The 26919-nt window shown below is 36.2% G+C and overlaps 1 protein-coding gene across 7 annotated transcripts in view; it reads right to left on the minus strand.

The window, feature by feature from the left end:
• Positions 1-26919, minus strand: part of Liprin-beta (liprin-beta) — a 404935-nt gene that overhangs the window by 172044 nt on the left and 205972 nt on the right. The window contains exon 1 of one of the 7 annotated variants that reach the window (XM_069839388.1): positions 3281-3602. The exons of the other annotated variants lie outside the window; for them this stretch is intronic. Within the exon in view, the coding sequence (XP_069695489.1) occupies positions 3281-3572 (292 nt within the window). The 5' untranslated portion in view covers positions 3573-3602. Of the gene's footprint in view, positions 1-3280; positions 3603-26919 lie in introns of those variants that run through there. 7 annotated transcript variants of the gene reach the window in all.

Raw genomic sequence — 26919 nt, forward strand, 5'->3', positions numbered from 1 at the left:
TTGCTACGTTCCTTATTTCCACAGCGATGTCCTCATTTGTTCATCTTCTTGGAAGAGACAGTACTTCCATCGGCCCGCCCCCTCAGCGTGTCTATATACACACGTCAAAACAGACAGCAACGCCACCATTGCTTTTCGGTAATCGTTCCTTGCGCGAGCTATTACTACGACTTATGTTCCATCTGCTCATTGTCAGAAAAGAATGGGGCAAAATGACGTAAGGTTCCAGTTCTTATTCATATTCATATTTATTATTATTATTATTATTATTATTATTATTATTATTATTATTATTATTATTATTATTATTACTAGAGACTTGTGTTGTATTATGCAGAAAGGTCAATGATTGAATTCGTGTACCGCGAAGTTAAAGATATTGCATTTCTGCTATCCTAATCCCTGTGCAGTCTGTTATCAGTAGCAAAGTGTACTATAAATTAATTGGGGATTTACGTCCATAAAAAATAGTTCCATGTCATGGTTTACCTCATAGTTTCAAATGAACTTACAATACGATGTACCGGAATGTCTACATCTGTGCACCACACTTCAGAGGCACACGTTGCGGATCTCCCTGGTTGTGTGGTCATCACGGCACAGACCCACCGTTGAGATAATACAGCTATGTATCTTAAAAACTTCGTTTCTCCTGCTTCGATCTGTTCCGCCTCCATAAAAAAATTGGTCGATTCTTCGTTATAGAAAAAAGTTCGAAATTGGTAATAAACTAAATATCGTCGTTGTTCCTGCAATAACTCCTGTGTGCAAAATATAACATTTTTCAGAAGACAGAAAAAAACATTTATTCATTCCATAGCAGCCGTGCATAGGAGACTGTGAATTCTTACATGTTCGAAACAATGAAATGTAATTACCACGCTTCAGCCTAAGAACATAGAGTAACCAGTATGTTTAGAGTACATGGAGTATAAATGACATCATGACCCGTGTGCAGTCACCCGACTGCAACAGCACAGGTGGGTCCGTAATGTGCATTACCGTTGTGTGTAGGCTTATTGCTGCTTGGCTACGATACGTGTAACAGGCTTCGGCGTAGGGACACCTGATTGAAGGTTACAACTTACGGTAATACTTTAATGGTAGACATTTATTGTCTACACTAGGAATGTACTGTATATACTGCAACTGTACAGGGTGAAATATATTTTGTGCCGTACTGTTTACATGTTGAGACACGAAGTAACGACGCTCACCATCTCCCACTCCACTCGACCAACAGAACACTATTGTCCGTGCGTTCTGAACTTCATGCGTTTCTGTGCCCAGGACCGAAGCCTTGGTAATTACATATATGAGATTTTATTATTTTCTGTATCACTAGTTATAAGTTATTTAATAGAGCAAAAATCTGAAAATCGATTAATATGTCAAATAGGAGTAATTGCAGGTACAACGACGATATATTTAACTATTTTCGTGGTACAATTCGCCGTACTTTAGGTAAAAAGGTGCGAAAGGAAACTTTATTCAAGTTTTATAAAGCCATGGTAATCCCTGCTTTCTTTTATAGTTGTGAATGCTGGACTAAAGACCTCGAACGAAAGCCTTGAAGATGAAGTTGATATATTTTCATTCTTTAACGATTAACGGTCAATAAACTAGATCATACCTGCACAAACAGCGCTCAACGAGCGCGTGCGCTCCTTCGGAGCGAGAGAGCTGTGTTTAGGCCTACCGCTCGCCGAAACGGAGAGGAAGATACGTCAGAATGACATAGACTTAGTATAGGTAGAGGAGAGGGAAACGACCACTCAGTTATCTAGTGGAGTGCAGTGTGTAGGCCTATTCTCAGTAACTGTTTCACGTTGCTTACCTACTGCTACAGTACAGTATGGAGGAATCTAAAAGACGGAACGTAACATTTAACATTTAACGATTTACAGCTCGAACTTATTGATCTTCAATGTGACCCAAGGGCTAAAGATCGTTTGAATATTAGCCTGGTTGAGTTTTACAAGACTAAACATTAGCAATAATATCCACGACTACACAGGCTGGCTGTGAAAATGATTGCTATGTTTGGCTCAACATTTATATTTGAAGGGTACACGGGAAAAACGATCAAGGTCCATCAAAAATCGAAATTGAGCTAATAATGCTATCTTATGTTGGAAAAGGAGTACTATCATGTGGTCTAGCTAGTAATAAGAAATCATCGTTCTTGACGTTCCACTACGTCAATAAATACACACATAACAAAGTATTAAGTGCTTAAACTTTAAAATTCGTTTTCTCGAAACTTTATGAAATGGACCTTGATAGTTATTCCCGTGTACCCTTCATTTGTGAGCAACTGTTTTCTATAATCAACTTTAATAAAGGCAGACATCGAACATATGTAACTGATGTTTCATTACGATCAGTAGGCTACTGTTCCTTTCAGCTGCCAACAGCATAAAACCCCGTTTTGATGTAGGCTACTGATAAATAAAAATATAACAAAATGATATTGTACATTTAAGTAGCTATAGAATTTCTACTATTTCTGCAAAATAAATATTTCTTAATTAATTAATAATAGTCCAATATAGTTTTGCAAACACTGAACGGGAATTCATTTCATAAACACTCCTGCTAGTACTGTATTTCCTTTTCTGTATATTTTATACGAGATCACTCCTTCCAGTCCACCCTTATACAGAGCGCAGCTAATATCTGCATTCCGCTCATGAGCTGTGAACGTAATAGTACTGTATTTCCTTTTTGGTATATTTTGTACGAGATCACCCCTTCTTCCAGTCCACACTTATACAGAGCGCACCTAATATCTGCATTCCGCTCATGAGCTGTGAGCCGGCTCGGAGAGCGCAAACCTTGTGCAGGCCTGAACTAGATGTTTTTTTTTTAGTATCAACATCTTAGGTTATTTAGCGTCTGAATGAGATGATGGTGACAATGCCGGTGAAATGAGTCCGGGGTCCAACACCGAAAGTTACCTAGCATTTGCTCATATTGGGTTGAGGGAAAACCCCGGAAAAAACCTCAACCAGGTAACTTGCCCCGACCGGGAATCGAACCCGGGCCACCTGGTTTCGCGGCTAGACGTGCTAACCGTTACTCCACAGGTGTGGACTGAACTGAAGTAGATGTTTCGGAATCTATTCTTTAAATAATAATAAATCTAAAATCTGGTACGGAATTGAATAAAATATTTAGTTTCCCGCTCGCGAACTCCCCTTGTTAGCTAACTCAACTCCTAACATTAGAGCTCGAAGGCAATTCATTTTATTGTGTACAATTTGTTTGACTCACTCACCGACAATCCACTTATCCTCCGTGGCAAACAGCTCTAGTACTCGGGCGCTCTCACAGCCAGTGTCCACGGACTCAAGTGGCCTGATTGAAGGAGCTCGCAGCTCATTCACACGTTCTACTGCAGGCGCAGCTTCCCACACGCTCCCCTCGTTCTGGTCCCACTCACGCAAATAATCTCTCCAAGGCTGCGAATCTATCACTATAAAGACTCCGAAGCTAAGGTGTGGTGTAAGAACTACTCCTAAACTGCCGAATGCGACAACGTGACGCCTGGAATTATCCAGTCCGTACATGGAAGTGATCGGCAGAAGGAGAAAGCTAGGTCCAATAGCAACTGGGAAATATTTAACGTATATCTTCCACTTAATGGGGAAATGCATCTCACTATCCAAGCTTTGGTACAACCTTCAAGAAACGGTTATCTGCACCGTATGGGCTATTCCATATGAAATCGATCAGTAAAAAACCTCGCATTTTTTAATACTCTAATTTTTCCCTATTTATACAAGGTGCTGAGGAGAGTGCATTTTCAAAAATATACTATCGAAAGTCAAACGGTTTTCGTACTATCGAGCGACAAATTTAGCGTATTTTATAAAAACAAGCCTCTTTCAGCGCTCACAACTCTGGAACCGTTTACTGCAAAACATTGAATGGGAGCTTATTTTCAAGCTGACATACGGTAGGTTATGTTAAGAAGTAATCCTTATTTTTATTGTACACAGAAAGACAGATAATCTGATTTTACTTACTTTTAGGCTTTTTGCCAATTTGTAAAAATGTAAAAAATATTGAGAACAACCTTGCATTCGGGATTCGGCATTGTTTGCTTAGTGGCTCGGCAGTACGTTTCGAGGGTATTAAATAAATTATTTTCACACGCCTAGACTTGAAAGGCGCAGTACCGCACGCGCTGGCAGACAGCTGAAGATAAGCGAGCGTTGGGCGTCATTTTACTCCACTCCTGTGTTTATGAAAACTTGTGATAAAGCTAGCCCAGCTATGCGCTACTAGACGAAAATCACGTGTTATGTCTCCTGGCCATGCTTGTCTCGGCTAGCTCCCGCCTCACAGTCAGCTGGTTAGTTCAAGCGCGTACTATTTATTTTCTTTATTTGATATTTTCAATACTTTCTTATCAACGGTGCACCTCTTTTTGGTTTCAGTTAAAAAATAAGGACAATATTTATCTAAATATCAGGTCGAAACTGATTGCCCAGTAAAAAATGTGTTTATTTGTACTTTCAATGCGGAATCTAACCATATATTTAAAAAATATTTTTTTTTTTTTTTTCGTGGGCAAAGGCGTCTTAATGAAGAAAAATCTAAATTTCTCCATATCCATAAAAAGTAAGAAAAATTGTTTACATGTCAATATAAACTTTTATTTCTCAGCATCAAAATAAACCATGATTTTGATCACTGGATGGAAGGGTTTCGGAGCCACAACAGTTTAAAGTTGCTAATTTTATGAAAATACGATAAATTTAAATATTTTTAATTTAAACACTATGAAGTTCTGATGCCTCAAACTTTGCACAAAGCATTGCATCACAGTTGTCAACGGACAGAAAAAGTTTCATTGCATTTCAAAATTGTAAGGTCAATTTTCTCTATATTTCGGTCGATTTGAGATGAAATAGTCCATATACAGTCACGAAGCCTGAGTTTATAAGGGTACTAGAAACAATAGACTGTGCAGGTACTATTTCGCATTGTCTGTAATGAGGCAATAGTAGTGATCCTAGTGGTTAGGAACTATCTATGAATGCATATTTACTACGTACTGAGCTTCGTGACTGTATATACTAGACTGTGGTAGTAGTATCTACAGCAGTGTGTATACAGAGTGGAAGTGAAACAGCCTTGCAGATTTTCAGAGCGAATAGCTCGTGTTGTATGTAACAAAGCTATAATATCATATTGGTGGAAAGTTCAAAGTTTTTTAGAAAAAAAAACTTTTCCCAAATGTTTAAGAACCTCTTACGGTAACTACTGCGAGTAGGATCGTGATTTTTGTCCATATCGATAGGAAATCTAATAAAGACTAATTTATCTCTCTGGCGTATTTGAATAGCGTGGACGGTTTTCGTGTAAATTTAATTTAAACGAACCTCAAATTTCAAGCCACTGCACGAAATAGAGCCATTTCTACGAACTGTTATAACCTAAACGATAAATTTAAAAATAGGGTATTCCTGTAACGTATTTTCGTTAGAAATTAATATTACATCGACTATTTCGTTTATATGACGTCATTCCATTTTCGACCAATAAAATGTAATGAAATTTTGAATTCCAACCTATCACAGTCAGACTTTGCGATAATTTTTGCAGCTAGATTAATCGCTATCAATTTATCGCATGGACGTTCTTTTGTTTAGTCGTTGTCGCCAACTGTTTTCCCGTGAACTGATGATCATGAATATATTAAGATGCAATTACACGGTTAAACTTTTTTTTTAACTTTAAAGCAATGAATGCAAGATTGATATTTAATATTAATTAATATATTTACGCAGTGAAGACGACGTTCAAAACGGCGCACCATGTAGTCACAAAATCTCCATGCATCTTAATTGAACGTACCTTTTAAACTTGATTCTTTCAATATTCTTCCCAGATTGCACGCATACGCGATTGGAATATTGAACTGTGTAGATGCACCTTTAGTTCCGTTACACACTACAGCGAGAATGCATTTGTCGAGCTATAAAAAATGCTTTCGTGTAGCACTGATTGTAACGGTCGAAATAAGACACCGCTGACATTGGTCCTGTTCCCACAGGTAACATAACCTATAATTGTAGTCTATAAAATTTGTATTTTGTGAATGAAATGAAACAATTAATAGAAAAGTCAGATGTTAAAATTCATGTAACATCATCGCATATGAAACCCAATGACCTTGCATAGTAATAATAAGGTCTTTTCATCAAACTGCCTTCCGTATGGCGTAATAAAATTCGTGTTTTAATTAGACCTATCTATACAGAGATGGCTTCACTGTGTATAGCAACATGTCTCGCTGTGAATACATAAGCATTGGTATATAGCTGTCCCCCACTGTTACGTTAAATTAAGTTATGATTTCAGCAGATAATGAAAATGTATTTATGTTATAATAATAAGAGAAAAGTGCAGTACATGTAATTAACATTGTTAAACCTGTATTTCGCTTTTCGCAATTGGCATTACTGAATAATAACATCGAATTTCTTTATAGCAGTAATCGATATTCATCTACGTTTATTTCAACTTCACAATGTCTAAATAGGTTAAGTATTCGTTAATAAACAATTATTAACATTTTGTGATCGAATTTTAGGGATATATTATTTACATTTTTATTTTATTCACGAAATAGTCCTAATAAATGTCACTCGAGGTCTGAGATTTCAATTTCAGACCTCTCGTGACATTACTACAGATAACGTTTATATTCCGACTTAATAACATATAGAAGAGAAACAAAATATCCATCAAGATTAAACTCGTTATCTTTCAGAGCAACGTTAAGTCTGAGACGTCGAAGGTAAAACAAACGAACAATTTCCAACTACATTTTCGTAAAACGCTGTGCGAGAAAACTTCTGCCAGAAGTGATTTCAAATAGAGAACCAGGGGCAAGGACAGAGGAAACAAAGTCGTCCATATAGATAAAACGACGAAAATGTAAGTGGATATGACACACGCTGAAAAAAAGGAAATGAAGCCATCGAGAGAGAACCCGTAGATTGCATTCGCAGGAGAAAAGGAAGAGAGAGGAACGCACAAACAAACGTGGCGAAGATCTGTACAAAAGGAGGCACTAGAAAAAGGAAAGTTATGAAATTAAGGGAAGTGGATAGCCGAAAATAGGATCAGATGGCGATGCTTTGTTGATCTCCTATGTCCTATAAAAAGTATGAGGTAACAGCCGAAGAGGAATAAGAAGAAGAAGAAGAAGATGATGATGATGATGATGATGATGATGATGATGAATTGTTATATTATTTCTGTGTGCTATAGCAGGAGACACGTACTAATGAAGATATCAAATTATAACTAAACATATCATAGCAGCGTAAATATTACAATTTAGAGACGCAGAAGTAATTGGAAATGCTACTTATTATGAATGTAGGACACTCGACTATTGATAATTACAAATCCGCCTTTAGAAGAAGAAAAAAAAAAAAACAAGGAAAATCTAAAGCTTATCACACGAAAGTTTCCAATTCACAAATAAAATCTGAGCAAAGGTACGTACGCACGCACACACACACGCACGCACGCACGCACGCACGAACGCAAGCACATACACAAGGCTTTTCATCGAACTTTGCGACCTGAAATATTTTCGGAACGAAATATGAAAAAGCTACTTGCATAGGAATGTACCCGTCAGTGGCTCACAAATTGAGAAAACATACACAATCCAATAAATTCAGAAAATACTACTTTCAACACGAATCAACTAGAAATGTACTGTTTTTAAATGGAACATGAATGTTTTGTATAGAGAAATGAAAAACAGAGGTAAAATTATGGATAGCAGAATTGGTTTCGCATTCTTAAACAAAATACTAGTGACCTGAGAGCTATAAGAAAAACATCTTCATTATTGTAAATTACATCCAGCACAGAAAAAGTTTGAAAAATAACAAAAATACCGTAATCTAATTATGAAATTTTGTCACTTAAGGAGATGCTCAAAATGACCACCGTTTGCAACAGCGCACTTGTAGAGACTGTGACAAGAGAGAGTTGCACAGAACGCAGTCTTTCCCCAGATATTGCTTCACACGCCTCAGCAATATGTTATTGCATATTTTCTACAGTTGTTGGAGGCTTTCTGATACACTCTATCGTTCACTGCGCTCAAGAGAAGAAAGTCTAGTGATGTCATGTCGGGGGACCGAGCTGGCCATCTCACAGAACCCTACCCTCCTATCCACCGACCTGGAAACTTTTCATTAACTACCTGTACCTCTCTGCTCACATAGTCTATTTGAAGTGTGCATACAGGAAGAATATTAACAGACGAGTTTCTAGTCCCACATCCTCTATGAATTATCTGTGAAGGTATTTAGTTTAGTAAAGTGAGCCAATGCTTTTATCCATAATTTTATCTCTACTTTTCATTTTGCTATAAAAATATGTTCCATTTTAAACCAATACACTTTGTGTCGAAAGTAAGTTTTCTGAATTTGCTAGATTGTGTATTAGGCCTACTCTCTCATTTTGTGAGCCTCTAAGTCACTGACATGGTAGTAGGTTCTCCATATTTTACTTCGTTTTGAAAATATTGAGTTCAAAAAGTTAGATGGAAACACTGTATATGTATAGGGATAATAGCCTATCAATCTAATACAGTAGAGGAGACAAGACCTATCCTGTGACCTTATCATGCATCGTAGCTATATTACCAATGGGTATGGAGAGGAAAGATACGTTTTAGTCTGAGATGAACTTCCGTGTCTGTAGATTCGTATAATATTAAAAGTCATGAAAAAAACTCTCTTTCTGATAGCTCATTCTTTCTCCTATCGCACAGCTCACATGCCAGGTCTCGCCTCCTCGTCTATATTAGAGCTATTTATCACGAAGAATAAGCGGATTATCGGTCAGTGATAAAACAAATTGTAGGTCTACATACCGTATCAAATTAATGGTTTTAAGCTATTATTAGAGGCTGGGTTAACTAACATGAGGGGTTAGCAAGGCGAATACAGGGTTGTTTCCGATCTCTGATAAAGAATTTGAATGACATCATGTGCGACAGGAGTCACACGACAGCTGAAATGTGGCGCGAGGTGACAGACCAGTAGTGAATGATCTCATAGTCAGAGTACACGCCGACTCACGGCAGAAATTTCCAAAAAAATCGAGCCTTTTTGAAAGGCGTAAATTACGATCCTTTCCAATGCCAAGTACAGTTAAGTGAAAATAAAAGAAGCCTGCAATAAAGGAGGTTTCGTTATTTCCAAGATTGGTAAAGCTCGAATGGAATTAATTTGTATCATCTCGTGGGGTTCGGCGATTTGTGACAAGGGGTGGATTCGCTTGCTTTTTCCACTCTGGAATTAATCCCATCCGAGCTTTGCCAGTCTTATTAGGTACACACATGATGCCTTTCTTGGAAATAACGAAACCACGTTTTCCCAGGCTCCTATGATTTTCACGTAACTACTTGGCATCGGAACGAGTTGTTATGTAACCCCTCCCAAAAAGGGTCCATTTTCTTAGGCATTGCTACTGTGATACACCGTGCACTCTGATTATGAAATAACTCACTACTGGTCTGTCACCTCTCGCCGCAATTCAGCTGTCGGTGTGATTCCTGACGCACATGATGTCATTAAAATCCGTTATCAGAGATCGGAAACAACCCTGTACACCGTAGTCTATTTAAATTTATTTTCTAGAGCCTTAAGAGTAGATTCTAACACACTTAGGTTATGAAGTGTGCAGGTGATCAGCCATTAAAAAAGAACTATCATCGTAGAAGTACTGTACTTCAATAAATTCTACATAAATAGTCTTCGTTCACAGTATTGGGGAAGCCTGGATTTCAATCCCTGTCTTCAGTGCGGAAAACTGACTCTGTCCGCTAGGCTTACATTGCGCTCCGAGTTAACTACTAAACTGTCAGGTGAATAACAATCCTTAAGGTCAAAGTTCTCTTATACTACACATTTTATTACGTTAACTGCGAAAACTTCATCTCAATAATGCAGTCTCACAAGCAAGGAAGTGGGGTGTAATGCAATGAATATCAAGTCCCAAAGGAAGTGACGGCTCTCAATGTTTTATTTAACTGTCTGGGGCTACGAACCAGACACTCCCATCACTGCAAATTGCGCTTGTGCCCTTATAAAGGCGTTAGGTGCATTAACGAGGTACTAGATTAGCGCGAGAGTGGCATATACGACTTGGATACGGAACAAAGCTTCTGTCTCTGACAGCATAAAAGAGGGACCTACACAATTACTCATAAGACCTCAAAAGTCCTTTAAAGTAAAGATTTCTTCCGCGTAATTCAGCATTAGTTCTTCCTATCTCCATTCAAGAATTCGCATTCCGTCTAACAGCTGTTCGATTTCACAAGTCCTTCACAATAATTGCTTACAAGTTGTTCTACTATCCCTTTTACATTATTGGTCTACAGAGAATCGCACGATATAAGCTCTTAAACTTAAGCAGATGGTACAGCACTGTTTACCGACAAAAAAGGTAAATAAAATTGTATTCAATCTCTCTCTTTAATTTTAGTCATAGCCATCATGTTTGTAGGATAGATAGTAGCCATAGATCAGAAAACTAATTACAACATAATCTTTGAGCAGCAGCAACTATCGTTAAATGTGAGGAAAGCGAACGATGCGGAAAGCATTCTTGATAAAGTTGAAGCGTTATTCGCAGCGACACATCTCGCATCCCCACAGAAGCAAGCAAAAATCCAAAGCTCGTGAACAGAAAATCTACCAATCCATCATCTAACTGCAAGTGACATCCAAAAGCATTGATGTGAGTTCCTTATTACGGCCGATCTTCTAGGTAGTCTGGGCTATTGGTTTACGCCCCGTGACCTTGACCAGATAAGATTTTTCAACCCTATACTGTTGAAGCTTTTACAAAAACATACGGCTTGAAAAATACTTATTTTTTAACCGTTACAATTAGAATAAGATATTATTGGTCTGTAATGAACAACAGTATAATATGTAAGTATGGCTGTTTAACAATTTAAGATGTTCATATATCTATTTAGATAATTATCATCTGGCATACCCCTATGATCGCTTCTGTATCATCCAATTTCGTTATTGAGAACAACATCCAATCGTGATATCATAACCTTAAACTTTCTCGGTTCCCTGCGCCCCCAATCTCTCAATTTTGTATCCGAACCAGAGGATGGAACCAAGAAGTGTACGTCTATCCTATAAATAAGACAAACTGGACCATCTTGTTACTAAGAACGTTGATATTGTACACACAACAATTATGTACAGTAGTGGCAAAAAACCCGAACCGACCCTTGTAGCTGAAACAAAAGAATCCTGTGCTGTGTATTGTGTCAAACTGTGGTAATTTCAATATGGATAGTGAAGCCAGAGGTATGTACTACTATTAATATAAAAAATACGCAGTTATCTTTGGCGAATAGAGGTAGAAATGTAATATTGATGCCAGATGAAAATAAAACTCTCAAATTTTTTTCGTCTGTAAGTTTGAGGCACTGAAGGAAATAAAAGACGGTAAGAATCGAACAAATGCTATAAATTTCATTGTTACAATTAATTATACAGGATGGATGTGTTTTGTGACTAGCAAAATTTCAATATGCGAATCTGAAATCAGCTACAAGGGTCGGTCCGGTTTTTTTTTCTTTTTTTTTTTGCCACTACTGACTGTACTTCAGAGTGAACGTGCGGATTCAGAGTCGGATGTGAAGTTAACCTAAAACTGATTAAGGTGACGGCAATGCCAGAATCAATGTCCTGGTACAACCTACTCCTTCATCCAGAAACGACGAAGATCTCTCCTCTGGCTATGGTACATTTCTTCAAGTACCCCTATGCCAAAATGCATACCTAAGTCATTTATAAACTAGACAATATATAATTTAAGGACATTTCTGAGATAATAGGAACAATCCACAAGGTAACACATTAAGGGGTTAGGTACAGCTTACAGCAGTAAAATTTTGGAAATATTCAATATTTCTTTCCTCCATTATTGTATCTTTTACAATAATGAAAATTGTATATGTAAAACACTGTCCTGCTATACGATAAAAATATTTTTACGATAAAAAAAATTTGGAAAAATTCAACACTTTTTTTCCTTCCATTACTGTATCTTGTACAATAAATAAAAATGATACGTGTAAAACACTGTCCTTTTGCTATATGAAAAAAAATACGATAAAAAAATTTATATATAGGTGTATATATATATATTTTTTTTTTTTCAAAATTCAAAATGGTGGCAGTTCACTGTGCAGTGATGAAGCATTTCCCTCGTAACTCAAAAACTATCCAACATTCTGTGATGGAATTTTTTGTGTGTATTTATGCATTTCATATCCACAACATGATGCACAATCACTACTCTATCTTTGATAGACTGTCTGATAAGAAATAAATTCATTTTAAAAAATGGTCAAATATCAGTATTTTCTTCTAACACAAAATAAAAAAAATATATATTTATTAAGGAATGTAGTTGGAAGAGCATGATATTGTAATCATGAGTTTCAGCAATAAAATAAAAAAGAGAGAACATGAAAAATTTAACAAGTTTATGAGTTATGAGGGATATGCTTCATCATTGCACAGTGAACTGCCACCGATTTGAATTTTGAAAAAATATATACATATATATATATATATAATTTTTTAATCACAATTTTTTTTCATATAGCAAAAGGACAGTGTTTTACACGTACCATTTTTCATTATTGTACAAAATACAGTAATGGAAGAAAAAAATTGTCGAATTTTTCCAAAAATGTTCTTTCTGTAAAGCTGTACCTAATCCCTTAAGATAATGCATACTGTCTCAGAAAGATGAATGGTGTACAGTATATAAGAAACATCCAATCCCTGAATGATGCAAAATTACCCAGATTCTTTGCCTCAGCCCTATCTTCACGCAAATAAGTCTTTGAAGGCCTTCCGCAGAAGAAATAAACTCGCAAAAATTCGCGTTAACGTATACAGTAAGCATAAATAACTTAAAATCCACATGAAACGTGCACATACTTTTTTCATTCTCCATAGATTCGCGTTATCGTCAAACATGGTCTTAGTCAAAACCAATTTCTCTTACAATCCATATTTTTATCGGTCTTATAAGCACCCGTTTTCCACCTTCTAGCTGAATGCCTCTGACTACGCGCCTGACTTCACAGAAAACACGGGGGAAAATTTTTTAGAACCAACGAAGGGGTTCGGATGAAATCTAACCAATGCTGATATTGTTGTCTCGGTCGTGCTCACAAGAATTTGGTCAATAATGTCATCCGAATTACATTTCATTGCATTCACATCCATCGTCAGTATCCAGTCAAATGAATATCTCGATATACAGGGCGTTTCGTTTCTGTTGCTGACAGAACAGAGTGCAAGCAACGTCTAAAATGAAAGAATCCTGTAAGATTTCTCGAAATTAGGCACGCACTGAAGAAAAATAGATGCAAGTATTTAATTTTATTGTGGGTGTATATGTCAGATCACTATAAGAAAAAAGTAAAGTGCAATTTATTACTAAGCGCTACAGATAAACCAAAAACATCGATCACATCTTGTCACCAGTAAACACTGAAGTACAATACTACAAAAAAATCTTATACAGCTACATAAGAAGCATACCTAGTGGATGATATGCACGCATTCATGAAAAAAAGAAATGTAATTAATCTGTCAGTAGTTCAAACAAGAACGTCAAGAGCTACAGGTGTAGGCCTACTACAAAACGTCATTAAGAAGCTATTAACGAAAGTATACACTGGAGCTTCGGGAATTTTCTTTTGCAATACCCGAATTCTCCTAACGTAATAATGTTATTCGACGTACAATTAACGGGTTTTACATTTCAGAACAAAATTACCAAATTCCTTTTTGTTTGTTATACTAGTAGATGCTTAAATATTTATTGTTGCACTTGTTTTTACAGTTCTTCTCTGTGGTATACGTGTGCTTTACTTAAGGATCTTGTTGCTTCAGTCTAGTTACAGGTACAAATTTGAAGACAATATGAAGAGTCTACTGCAAGAATGATGGATATGTCATTTGGAATACATTTTGCAGGAGAAGCAATTGAAAGTTTGAAATGCTTAGCGCTCGAAGCTTAACTGTGATTTTCCGATCATTCCTGGACAATGACTATCAGTGTTAATGCCATATAACTCTGTATGTACATTCTATATGTCTTAAGCTATGCATTGACAGTCTTGGTTCATTTTCGACAAGAAAGTGACAACCATCATTCTTGTTTTTCTCTTCGACCAGTTATCCATTTACTATTCATTCTGTTTACTATCAGGAGGTTGGTTGCATCTCTTTTGATGGCTCTACTAGACGAGCTCATATCATAATTGATTTAAATCAGCAACTGTGAAGACATACCTTTTCTCCAATGCAATGTATATTGTCTTGGCTGGAGGAAAACTCAAAATCTTCTGCAACGTGTTCACAAAAGCTTCAGTCACATCGTTGTCATAAATCACATCGGCAACGAGGATCACTGTAACATTTGTTAATTTTTTTTCCAATTTAGAGCACCAGTCATTTGATCGTTGAAAACTGCCGAGAAAGGAAAACCTCGCTCACAAACTTCTGCAAAGACTAACCTACAAATCCTATGCACATTGTGCGCATTTCATTTCATTTCATATCATAATTGATCGGCAGAAGGATAAGGGTGTCATTCTTGATCCCCCAGTCCGTTTCGAGATGCATGAGCAACAGCCACAAGAGGTGTGTCGTGAAAAACAAGCCATATAATTATGAGCCTTGTTGTCAGCATCTTGGAGCACAATACCACATCACACATTGGACAGTTTTTGGGCTCATGTTCGGTGCACTTAAACAATTTAAAATTTCTAATGCAAAGATCGATTCCATAGGATCCTCAGCTATAATTAGTAATCATTTGTACCCAAGAAACTTTTATTGTAAATGATTTCCTATGTTTTCGTATCATTTATCTTAATGTTTTTTTTTTCTTTCAAACTGTCACACAATTGGTTTTAATTATTATTCTTTATGAATTGATCAGTAGGCCGATCTATCGAACCCTTATTTAGGGTGGCTTTTGTTAATACAAATTTATTATTATTACAGCTTTCGTCTTTACTTGTTCTTTAGCACCTGATAAATTATTTAATTCCAATATCGAACTTCGATCTGTAAAGTATAATAGATGTAGATCAATATCATTTTCGACTTCTTTTGATTTGCGATGAAAATTCGTAACACAATTTCATAAATCATTTTTATAGTGATTAAAACTTGCGAACTCCGATACAATAAGCGTATAAAAGTCAGAACTAGTCATTATTTAAGTTTCCTTACAGGGAACTAAATGAAGAAGAGTATGAAACTTCGGAAACTTACGGAACACAATACATATATAGTAGTTCCAAGACGACGGTCAATAACGAAAGAAAGACCTGGCCCAATATATAGCTACAATATTACGGCGTGCAGAAACTGGTAAGAACGGAATGGGTGAAAGATATTGCTTTTATACGGCCAGAGGCTACACTATATGTTTTCAAACTGGAAGCAATATATAAAAACATAATCTCTCAGTGTGGATCATTCCTATATAAATCACTGTTATAATGCTGTGCTTTAAGGCAATAAGCACTGACTTTAATTTAATCCATTACACAAAAACATTTATTGTAAAGATTCCCTTCCATAATATTGTTTGGAAAGCATATTACAACCGACCTACCGTAAATGATCGAAATTCTTTTCCTTTCTGCTAAATCAGTAAGTAGATCCCCCCTGTTGGAAAGTTATCCCTCTCTCATAAATTCATATTAAAATCCCTGACAGGGATAACTTTTAACCTCCCTTACAAAATATAATTGTTTTAATACGAGTATACTTTATAAAGTATAAAGTAAGCAAATAAAATAATATTGATGTATTATCATCACCGGCAAGCTGACAACAATCAATAACTTAGGAATTACACATCTTATCTTAAGCCTGCTCATGGATATAATTACTAAAATAATCAAGATCCAAGACAAGCAACTCAGTGCGACCAAGCGTTGAGCCGTATCGAATGAGGATAATAATAATTTTATGTATGGTAAGAAACGTACAAAATATATCAAAGTTGTATGAACACTATTAAAATAAAATAATTATTAAAAGTAATAAAATTCAGACATGTTTCGGAGACTGCCTCTCCATCCTCAGTGACTTTACCACGACGGCTGGTTCAGATGATCGACCGCGTTGTAGCGTAGCTTAAAGGAGACTGACGCGGTCGATCACCTGAACCAGCCGTCGTGGTAAAGTCACTGAGGATGGAGAGGCAGTCTCCGAAACATGTCTGAATTTTATTAATTTTAATAATTGTTTTATTTTAATAGTGTTCATACAACTGTGATATATATTTTGTACGTTTCTTATCTAATCCATGAACACTGTTTAATTGACCCTATATGTGTGATTTATGTATGGTATTCTATATCTAGGATTCTGTTTCCTCATCAGAAATCTTAATTCCCACTCTGGTAACAGTAATTAAAACCATTCACTGAACTCTACCAACACAGAACATATATGAACGTCCAGTAATGGAATATGGTGCTGCATGTTGGGATCCTTACAGATTAGAACATATTAAGAGACTGGAAAAGATTCAAAAACGGGCTCTTAAGTGTTGTCGGAAAAATTCACCATTAAAATGGGACACACTCACGGACAGGAGAACGCGAATTCGATTATGCGCACTGTTCAAAACATACAGAGGTGAGCCTGCCTGGAGAGAAATAACAAAATAGGTTGCAGCCGCCAAATTACTCTTCAAGGAACGACCACTCATATAAACTGAGGGAAAGAAGGCAGAGGACGGACACTGGAAAGTTTTCTTTTCTCAATCGTACTATCAGGGACTGGAATGCTTTACCTGCAGACTTACTAAAGGCTTTACCTACAACCAAAAATGCATTTAAAAATAGGCTTAAGGACCTTACTAATAGACGGTAATTATACACAGTAGTTAAAGGGTGTAAATGATATGTTGTTATTGAAGTGTTGTATCAGTGAAGAATTATGTTGTGTCAGTGAAGTGTGTTGTATCAGTGAAGAAGTATGTCGTGTCAGTGAAGTGTGCTGTGTAAGTGAAACGTGTTCCTGTCAGTGAAGCTTTATAGTTTATAGTGGCAGTGCAAAGAATTTGAACAGTGAAATGTTTTTGAAGTGTTAGTGAAATCAGGATAGAATCAGTGAAATGTGTCGTAGTTCCAGTGCAGTGAGTGAGTTGACAGCGAAATGAGTGTAATGTTGAAAGGTACTTGTGCAGATATGAACATATACTCGTGGGTTTTAGTTCGATCTTAGTTTTAAGATACAAATTAGAATATTTCAAATATTATTTTAAGTGATCGTTTCATTTAATTTAGTATATTCCCTGCTGTTGTTGTTATTATTATTATTATTATTATTATTATTATTAGTATTAATTATTAGTATTATTATTAATTGTATTTTTAATTAATAAGTTTATTATTTCCATTATTGAGTGTAATTAGTTACCACTGCCACCGGGTATATACCCATTGCAGTGTGAATAAATACATGCATACAAATGCGTTTTCATATACTGAGGAATTTTTATACGCTCGTCGGGTTTATATTAAGCCCATTATTTGTTACTCTTTGATCTGACGTACGCGTATACATGAAGATACTCCCGTAATGTGATGTTAGCACGGCAACGTCCGTTTAACTCAGGCTTTCAAATATAAGTAGACGCACACACGTCCCGCACGGGTAAATTATTTTCGCGAGCGCCTGAATTTAAAAGAAAAATCGCCGAAAAATTTACGTTATGCAATGTGTATTACAAATTTTTAAAACTTCATATTATTTTGCGATGCCTATTAATTTATGTTTGCTCTTAAAGCATACTTCAAGAATTTTTTTAGTGTTATACAGAGGGCCGATAAATAGATAAGTACGTAATTACAACACTCCACTACCAATAGATGACGTTTAAGGGAGAGGATGGTATTTTTGATGAACAATGACTAAATTTTCAAAAAAAAAATCTTTAAAATACCGTGTGATGTGTAGATTGCCATTTTTAAACTTCCTGCGCTATGGATTTTTAAATCACACGCCCGCTTTTATCGGTTTCCAGTAACTTCATTTTTTTTGCTTGCCAGAAAAAATGGATATAATTTCTGAACTATTAAAGATACATGCAGGAAATTTAGAACACACATTCTTTAGACTATTAGGAAACTTTTCTCTGTAACAGAATTTTGTTAATTGATTTCATTTAAAAAAAAATACGTCCGTTTGTTTGCAAGAAAGGAAATCACAAAATTGTGACTAAATTTTAATTGTTTATTTTACAAACGTAGGGACTAATATCAAAGACAGTTACAGACAGTTTGTAGAACATACGTTTGCAAATACACTGCAAAAACTGTTTGAATCTATCTTTTAAAACGGTTTAGATATATCGGTTTTAGTACAATCCTGCATTCAGTATATTTTTTTTTTAAATGTGAGCCCCCAAATAATTTTTTTTTCAAAATATTTTTATGGTTGAGTTGCCACAGCTATGAGCTCTCTACATACAAACAATTAATAATTTACACCAAACAGGAAAAAGAGTTTTAAAAAAATACCATCCTCTCCCCTTAAGTTGCATTAACAAAAACTGGAACGGAAGCAGAATGATCAGTGTCGCAATAATAATAATAATAATAATGATAATAATAATAATAATAATAATAATAATAATAATAATAGTAATAATAATAATAGTGGAGGTGCAAAGCATTACAATATAGAGAAATATCCTATGGCTTATTAACTTCAATCCCCAACCCCGTTGTTTCATCTTTCCTCCCCGGGGAAAATACGATAATTTGAAATCATCACTGATTATGGTATACCAATACTCGTATATACAGATAAAACTGTTCCAGCAGTAAACAGGACAATGTCCTACACACTGACAAAAATAAAAGCCTTTGTCACCGATATTACACACTCATCACGTCATAACATAAAAGAATAAAAAGATAGCGAAGTATATTCCCTCTCAATTCAATATAGATAAATACAAAGCCTGTGTCTAAATACTCGATCTTCTACCGATGACTTTATGACAATTACGTTCATAGTTCTAAATACAACTTTAAAAGTAATTCAGGAGCAAACGATTTATAACGAATAATAAATTAGTTATTTACTATATAATAACAAAGCTGTGTTTGAAAATATAATGGATTAAAGTCAATGATATTTATTTACAGTCTGATTCGTTTGGGTACGTAAAATATTAATTTATTAAGCTTATTACAACACTATCATGATAATATGAAAATTTTTTTGCTGGTTATGTATTATGATTAAAAGATGGAAGTTTCCATATATGATAATCAACAATGCATAATCTGAAAGGGCAAATGAAAATCGTAGACGATTAAAATGGCTACTACAAAACAACAGCGGGCGCAATCTGTTCTCTGGTATGCTAAATATGAGAGTGTTAAAAGTTCAAAGAGAATTTCGACGTGAGTATGGTGTGCGTAATGTACCTAAATACGATTCCATAATGTTGTGGTATCGAACATTTATAGAGACAGGTTGTGTTAAAAAAAACATATAGAAGCTCGCACGCGAAACCCAGTACCAGAAGCAGCTATCTCTTGGCTTGGCCCCCAAACTCCCCAGATTTAACTCCTCCTGACTTCTTCGTGTGGAGTTTTGTTAAAGGCATTATCTATTCACAGAAACCCAGGAACATTGATGATCTGAGAGCAAAAATTATTCAAGCTTTTCAACAAGTCACTCCTCTTATGTTACAACGGAGACGTGGGCTGAATTGTATCACCGTTATGAGTTGTGAAGGGTGCGAGATTGGAGTCATCTTGAGCTCTGAGGAATCTCCCATCTTTCAGTGCTATATGCACAAAGTTTCGTGCACATTGTGCATCCGTCTCTGTGCGATGTGCACTTTCTATTCCCCTACCTGGAGGGAGTGAATCGCCTTGGAGGGAGTGCGACAGGGCTATACAGTACCTGCAGAGCATATCACCTTTTGTTTCAGTACGGGTGCTGATTTGGCTGTGTCAGTGAATGAGTTATGATAAATAAAGTGAGGAGTTCACAGATAACGGAGAAGAGAAATTACGAATCATATAAGATAATTGTTATAATGTTTTCCTCAGCCAAAATAATTATTTTAAAATGAAAGGCTTTCATCAGCCCATGTCGAGGTAATAGTGTTGTGACAGTTTATATCAGATTAGTAAAGTTCTCAAAATATTATATTGCCAGCGCTTATTTCTTAGTCAGTACTCTCACGGCAAAAAGAACTTCAGTAGTAAATAGTTTTACGGTGTTTTATTTTATACATACCCAAACGGATCACCCTGTATAACAAGTGGAGCGAAGCGCACGCGTATGGGTTGTCACATATAAAATTGGATACATGTTATTAGCTGAACATTGCTTATTTCATTTTATGTATAATTGAAGGGCTCAGAGCCAAGGGCGATCAACCCACAATTTTGTACTGTTCATTATTAAGCCTTTTTTCAAAACTATACATTGTTGTTATAGATTCATGCTATATTTTTGTATTTATTCAATGTAGACCAATTAAAATAACTTGTGAAACCAATCATTTTTAGTCAGGATGCTCTTAATTTCAACCCTTATTTACTCATTTTGTACTTGTGGGTTAGTCGCCTTTGGCTCTGAGCCCTTAAATTTAACTTCATTTCTTGTTCCTATAAAATAGCGTTCAACAGCGTTCGACTCGAACTCGGGGTCATCTGGTGCGAAGCTGCAAAGCCTAGTTGCCTTCTTTCTCACTGCATTTATTTCTGAAGATTTTGGTACCGTTTTCAACAAGACTGGAGAATGAATGTTACAGAGGAAAAGGTTATTTCGCAAGGTTCTTTATCGGTAATTCTAATAAGAGATATCCGTTTACATGAGCTTCAGACGATGTACAGTAAAGGGGTGCTATATACGAATTTTAAGCAAGGATTTGATCACTACGACGCCATCTGCTAGCGGCATACAGCTATCATACACGAGTCTTTCAACGTGGAAAATAAATTTTCCGACCCCCAACGCTTGAGCTTCGATGGGCGGCTTGTATAATCAATTTAGAATCGTTCGTGAGCTGGAATAATTTGCTTCCAAAAGCGCAAATGACGCAACTATTGATCCATTACGCCTCCGACAAAATGTTAGCATTTGGGGACCACAGTATAATCCAGTCGTTTTACCTACCATTCTATTATAAAAGTTCATCCAACCTATTTTATCAACTGTATGGTAATAAAAAGTTCATCCCGTCTATGTTTATCTTCTAAGTAATAACAAATAGGTATTCATTCCATCTAATTCTATATATTACTTACTTACTGGCTTTTAAGGAACCCGGAGGTTCATTGCCGCCCTCACATAAGCCCGCCATTGGTCCCTATCCTGAGCAAGATTAATCCATTCTCTATCAACATATCCCACCTCCCACAAATCCATTTTAATATTATCTTCCCATCTACGTATCGGCCTTCCTAAAGGTCTTTTTTCCCTCCGGCCTCCCAACTAACACTCTATATGCATTTCTGGATTCACCCATATGTGCTACATGCCCTGCCCATTTCAAACGTCTGGATTTAATGTTCCTAATTACGTCAGCTGAAGAATACAATCCGTGCAGTTCTGTGTTGCGTAACTTTATCCATTCTCCTGTAACTTCATCCCTCTTAGCCCCAAATATTTTCCTAAGCACCTTATTCTCAAAAATCTTGACTTCTTATAAGCGAAAGAGGTAATTACATAAAAATTAATTATATTCAAGCTATTATCTGAAACTATATAAGCTAAGGAGAAGTTATGTATACTATTTATTGTAGCCTACTATTTTATAATTAATTGCATTTATTAGAGAAGTGCATTCTACAAAACATATTCTGATTTCTTGTTGTCTTGTATCAATGTAACATGTTATCTATTATTTAAAAAAAGTTTAATTTATCTTAAAGTGATAGGCCAATAGAGTTTACTTTATGTAACAATAATTTATCCCTTAGATCAGTGGTCGGCAAAGATTACGGCATATAAAATGCAGCCTGCAATATACAGCAAAAGGGAAAGCAGGAGGGGAAGGATACCCAGTTGCTTAACGTTGAATTAGAAAATGACGGCTATGGGAAAGAAAATCAGGAGAAAATCCAGAAACGATTAGGAAAAACACGGAAATTCTACTTCAAGCAAGTAAAGCGATAGGTTTGGAAGTAAACCCCGAAAAGACGAAGTATATGATTATGTCTCGTGACCAGAATATTTTACGAAATGGAAATATAAAAAACTGGAGATTTATCTTCCGAAGAGGTGGAAAAATTAAAAAATCTTGGAGCAACAGTAACAAATATAAATGATACTCGGGAGGAAATTAAACGCAGAATAAATATAGGAAATATGTGTCAGGCCTATTATGCGGTCGAAAAGTTTTTGTCATTTAGTCTGCTGTCAAAAAATCTGAAAGTTAGAATTTATAAAACAGTTATATTACCGGTTGCTCTGTATGGTTGTGGAACTTCGACTCTCACTTTGAGAGAGGAACAGAGATTAAGGATGTTTGAGAATAAGGTTCTTAGATAAATATTTGGGGCTAAAAGGGATGAAGTTACAGGAGAATGGAGAAAGTTACATAACACAGAACTGCATTGTATTCTTCACCTACCTAATTACGAACATTAAATCCAGACGTTTGAGATCGGCAGGACATGTAGCACGTATGGACGAATCCAGAAATGCATATGGAGTGTTAGTTGGGAGGCCGGAGGGAAAAAGACCTTTAGGGAGACCGAGACGTAGATGGAAGGATAATATTAAAATGGATTTGAGGGAGGTGGGATATGATGATAGAGACTGAATTAATCTTGCAGAGGATAGGGACCAATGGCGGTCTTATGTGAGGGCGGCAATGAACCTGCGGGTTCCTTAAAAGCCATTTGCAAGTAAGTAAGGGAAAGAAAATCATGAATTACCCCTCCGTCCTGCTTGTTTATTAAGAGTTTAACTCGCGAGTCACGAAATTCCGATCACTGCCTTAGATTATAAGAGATGAGATCTTTATTAAGTCCACATAAAGGTAACGTCCGTAACACTAACAGGTCTTATGTGCAAAACGTCAAATCTCCAAAATGTCCACCCTGAGAATGTCCCAACATAACCCCTACATAATGCTATTGTAATAATGTTAAGCCTGATTCAGACGGGAATAGTTTACAAAAGTCAAGTACTTAAAGTCTCTTAACTTAGTCGTAATTGTGATCACACAAAATCTCTAAACTTGAAACCATCTTCCACATGCAAAAAACGCGCGCTGAATATTGTACACTTTTCAGTGGTATTTGTATTCTTTGAGGTATTACCACAGTCTAGTGTATACAGTCACGAAGCTCAATACGTAGGGAATATGCATCCATAGATAGTTGCTAATCACTAGGATCGCTACTATCGCCTCATCACATACAATGTGAAACAGTACCGGCACAGTCTATGGTTCCTAGTACCTCATCAACTCAAGCTTCGTGACTGTATATACTAGACTGTGGTATTACCTTTTTCAGATAACAATATTAATATATAAAATAATACAATTAATATGTAATATTATTCTAATTTTATTCTATAGTAATGTCACAAGATGTCTGCTCGTGGATTTATTTGGGAAATCTCAGACCTCGAGTGACATTTATTAGGACTATTTCGTGAATAAAATAAAAATGTAAATAATGTATCCCTAAAATTAGCTCACAAAATGTTAATAATTGTATATTTATGAATACTTAACCTATTCAGACATAGTGAAGTCAAAATAGATGAATACCGATTACTGCAATAAAGAAATGGTATGTTATTCAGTAATGCCAATTAAGAAAAGCGAAATACAGATTTAAAAATCTTTTTTACATGTACCTACTGCGCTTTTCTCATGTTATTATAACAGAAATACGTTTTCGTTATCTGCTGATATCATAATTTAATTTAATCATTTTATAGTATAATTACAAATAACCTGATTAATACATTAATTAAATGAACAATTGTTATGAAGGAGTGTCACTTTCTTTGGATACAATGGACAGAAAATTAGACGATGTTGATGTGGAAGTAGGATTTCGCACTTCAATTAGTACAATGGATTCATGCTCATCGATTTCCCTGGAAACAGTTGGCGACTCTGACTAAACAAAAGAAGGATCATGCGATAAATTGATAGTGATAAATCGAGCTGCAGAAATTATCGCGATGTATGACTATGATTGGTTGGAATTCAAAATTTCATTGCACTTCACTGGCCGAAAATGGAATAACTTCATATACACGAAATAGTATAATTTCTTCTATAGGTACTTATGACCAATGTTTCAATAAAAAAATTAAGCTTCCTGCTAAAAATATATAGATATATTTTCTTGTATAACATTCATTCTCTAGTCCACACCTGCGGAGTAACGGTTAGCGCGTCTGGCCGCGAAACCAGGTGGCCCGGGTTCGATTTCCGTTCAGGGTAAGTTACCTGGTTGAGGTTTTTCCGAGGTTTTCCCTCAACCCAATATGAGCAAATGCTGGGTAACTTTCGGTGCTGGACCCCGGATTCATTTCACCGAAATTATCACCATATCATTGAGACGTTAAATAACCTAAGATATTGATAAAGCGTCGTAAAATAATCTACTAAAATTAAAAAAAAAAATAATTCACTATAGTCTGTAGGTTAGATTTGTGAGCTCTAGCGAAAAAAGCTCGCGTATACCAGTAATAGTGTAGCAGATATACAAGGTGGTAATTTTAAGTGTCTCATCCTGTACATTACATTTCAGTTTCTTTTTCAACAGTTATAAAAAAAATTCAATACGTACGTTTTGGGAACTATCCACTATTATTTGCTCTCAGTGTTAAAAAAATTAAAGTAAGTAATTCTCTCATTTAATGCAAAATTATAGCACTACACGCCTTCAAATAGACATACAGGTTTGATCCCCGTTGTCTGAAATGCACGGGAAAGCTTAGATAATAACTTTTAGCTTGCATTGCTGAGCCTCTACTCTTAAATTATGAAGCACATGAATCTGCCTACCGACTTCCATTACCTCCAACCACTGTATTTTATTCTGTTTATGGAGATTTGCTTTTATGAGCTCTCCCGAAAGGAGAGAGGTTTGTACGACCACGCTACATGGTAACAACTTTTTTTATATGGCCGTCAGCATTTTCGAGACGCGTCGGACGAAAAGGGGGGGGGGGGGGCGCATCCGCATCGATAGAGACGCGCTTAAAAATGGACGTGACCACACAAGTCGACAAAGGACTCGCAATCTTTACTTCATTAGTCGATTAAACCTAATTAATACCTGCCTACATCTAGTTCAATTTCCACTATTTAACTTGACATTAGATGGAAATATGGTTGTAGGTAGGCTACCACTGCCAATACCACGCGGTATTGGCATAATGCCCAAAAAGGAGACAAAATTGACAACGGATACAAATATGCGGGATTCGAACCGACGTTATAAGTAGAACTCGGAATTTTAGGTGCTTATAGTTAAGAATGACGCTGAGCGTAGACGTGGTGCCCATGAGGAGGGTTTTAAGCTTAGTTCACATGAGTCCGATATGTGTGTTCAAATCAAAGTGTGTCATGGCTCGCTGTATAACGTCATGTGGCTAGCCGATGAGCCTAGACAATTCAATCTTCCTACACTTCCGCAGAGGCGTATTACCTATGTGCCAGAGAAGTTGCCTAGCAAGTACGGCGTTCATTCTGAAGAGTACTTACCGATACGTACGGTAACGCCGGTAGTGGCAGGAATGTGAACTGTTTGGAAACACGTACTGGGGTGAGTTTTTTTCTTACTGTCGGGATATGGGGAGAGGGTTAAGACAATTAGTTACGTACAGTATTTGTTGACATTAACTTCGACTATCAACATGGACACGGAGCATTTGATTTGTGTTGTGGAATGCTGCCGTACGCAACCGATGATAACAAATACCCTGCGTACGACTTGCCCGAGCAAAACACAGTTCGAAAGAGGTTATGGTAGCACACAGACAGTACAGACCGCCATCTGTTGCTACGACGTTCAAGTTATACCGTACACGTTCTCTGAACGCCTTGATTAATAGGCAACTTCTCTGACATAAAAGCTGAAATTCGCTTCAAATCGCTCAATCACAACAGTGACATCATGACACTTTGAAATGAACACCCAGTAGACAACAGAGTCAGATGGACTGAGCAATGGATCTTGTAAACCGTGCGCTAATTTGTAAGTGGTGGTTAAGAGGATTAAAGACCTTTAACGATACCAAAGGGAAAATACTGAATGACATCTCAAAGAAATGGGGACATGGCTTCTAACTTATATTTGTAAACTATAGCGAGGAACAATATTAACTTTTAGCACTAAAATTCGGGGCTCTAGATAAGTAGAAGAATAAAATTATACTGCAGCTTAAGGCGATGGGCTACTGATTTTTTTATACTTAAAGAGTATGGACAACAAAGGTTGTTAAGTGTACAGAACAACATTTTTCAGGAGAGACATTTTTCTCCATCCAAATCATACGAGTATATTACAGGCAACAATTGTGATTACCAGGGAAAGGATTTATATGTAAATACATATTTACTTATAAAGCTAATATAATTTATATTTTGCATTATCTTTATGTTTCACAATGTGTAGGGTTGAAAAATCCTACTTTTATTTTCCATATTTTTCCATATTTTAGAGTTTAGTACATATTTTCGTTAATTTCCATATATTTTCCATATTTCATATAAAACAGTCCATATTATATTAGGTTTAACAATAAAACAAAACAAAATTCCATTAACTTT

This window comes from Periplaneta americana, chromosome 11, assembly GCF_040183065.1.
Source record: "Periplaneta americana isolate PAMFEO1 chromosome 11, P.americana_PAMFEO1_priV1, whole genome shotgun sequence".
NCBI classification, from domain to species: Eukaryota; Metazoa; Arthropoda; class Insecta; order Blattodea; family Blattidae; genus Periplaneta; species Periplaneta americana.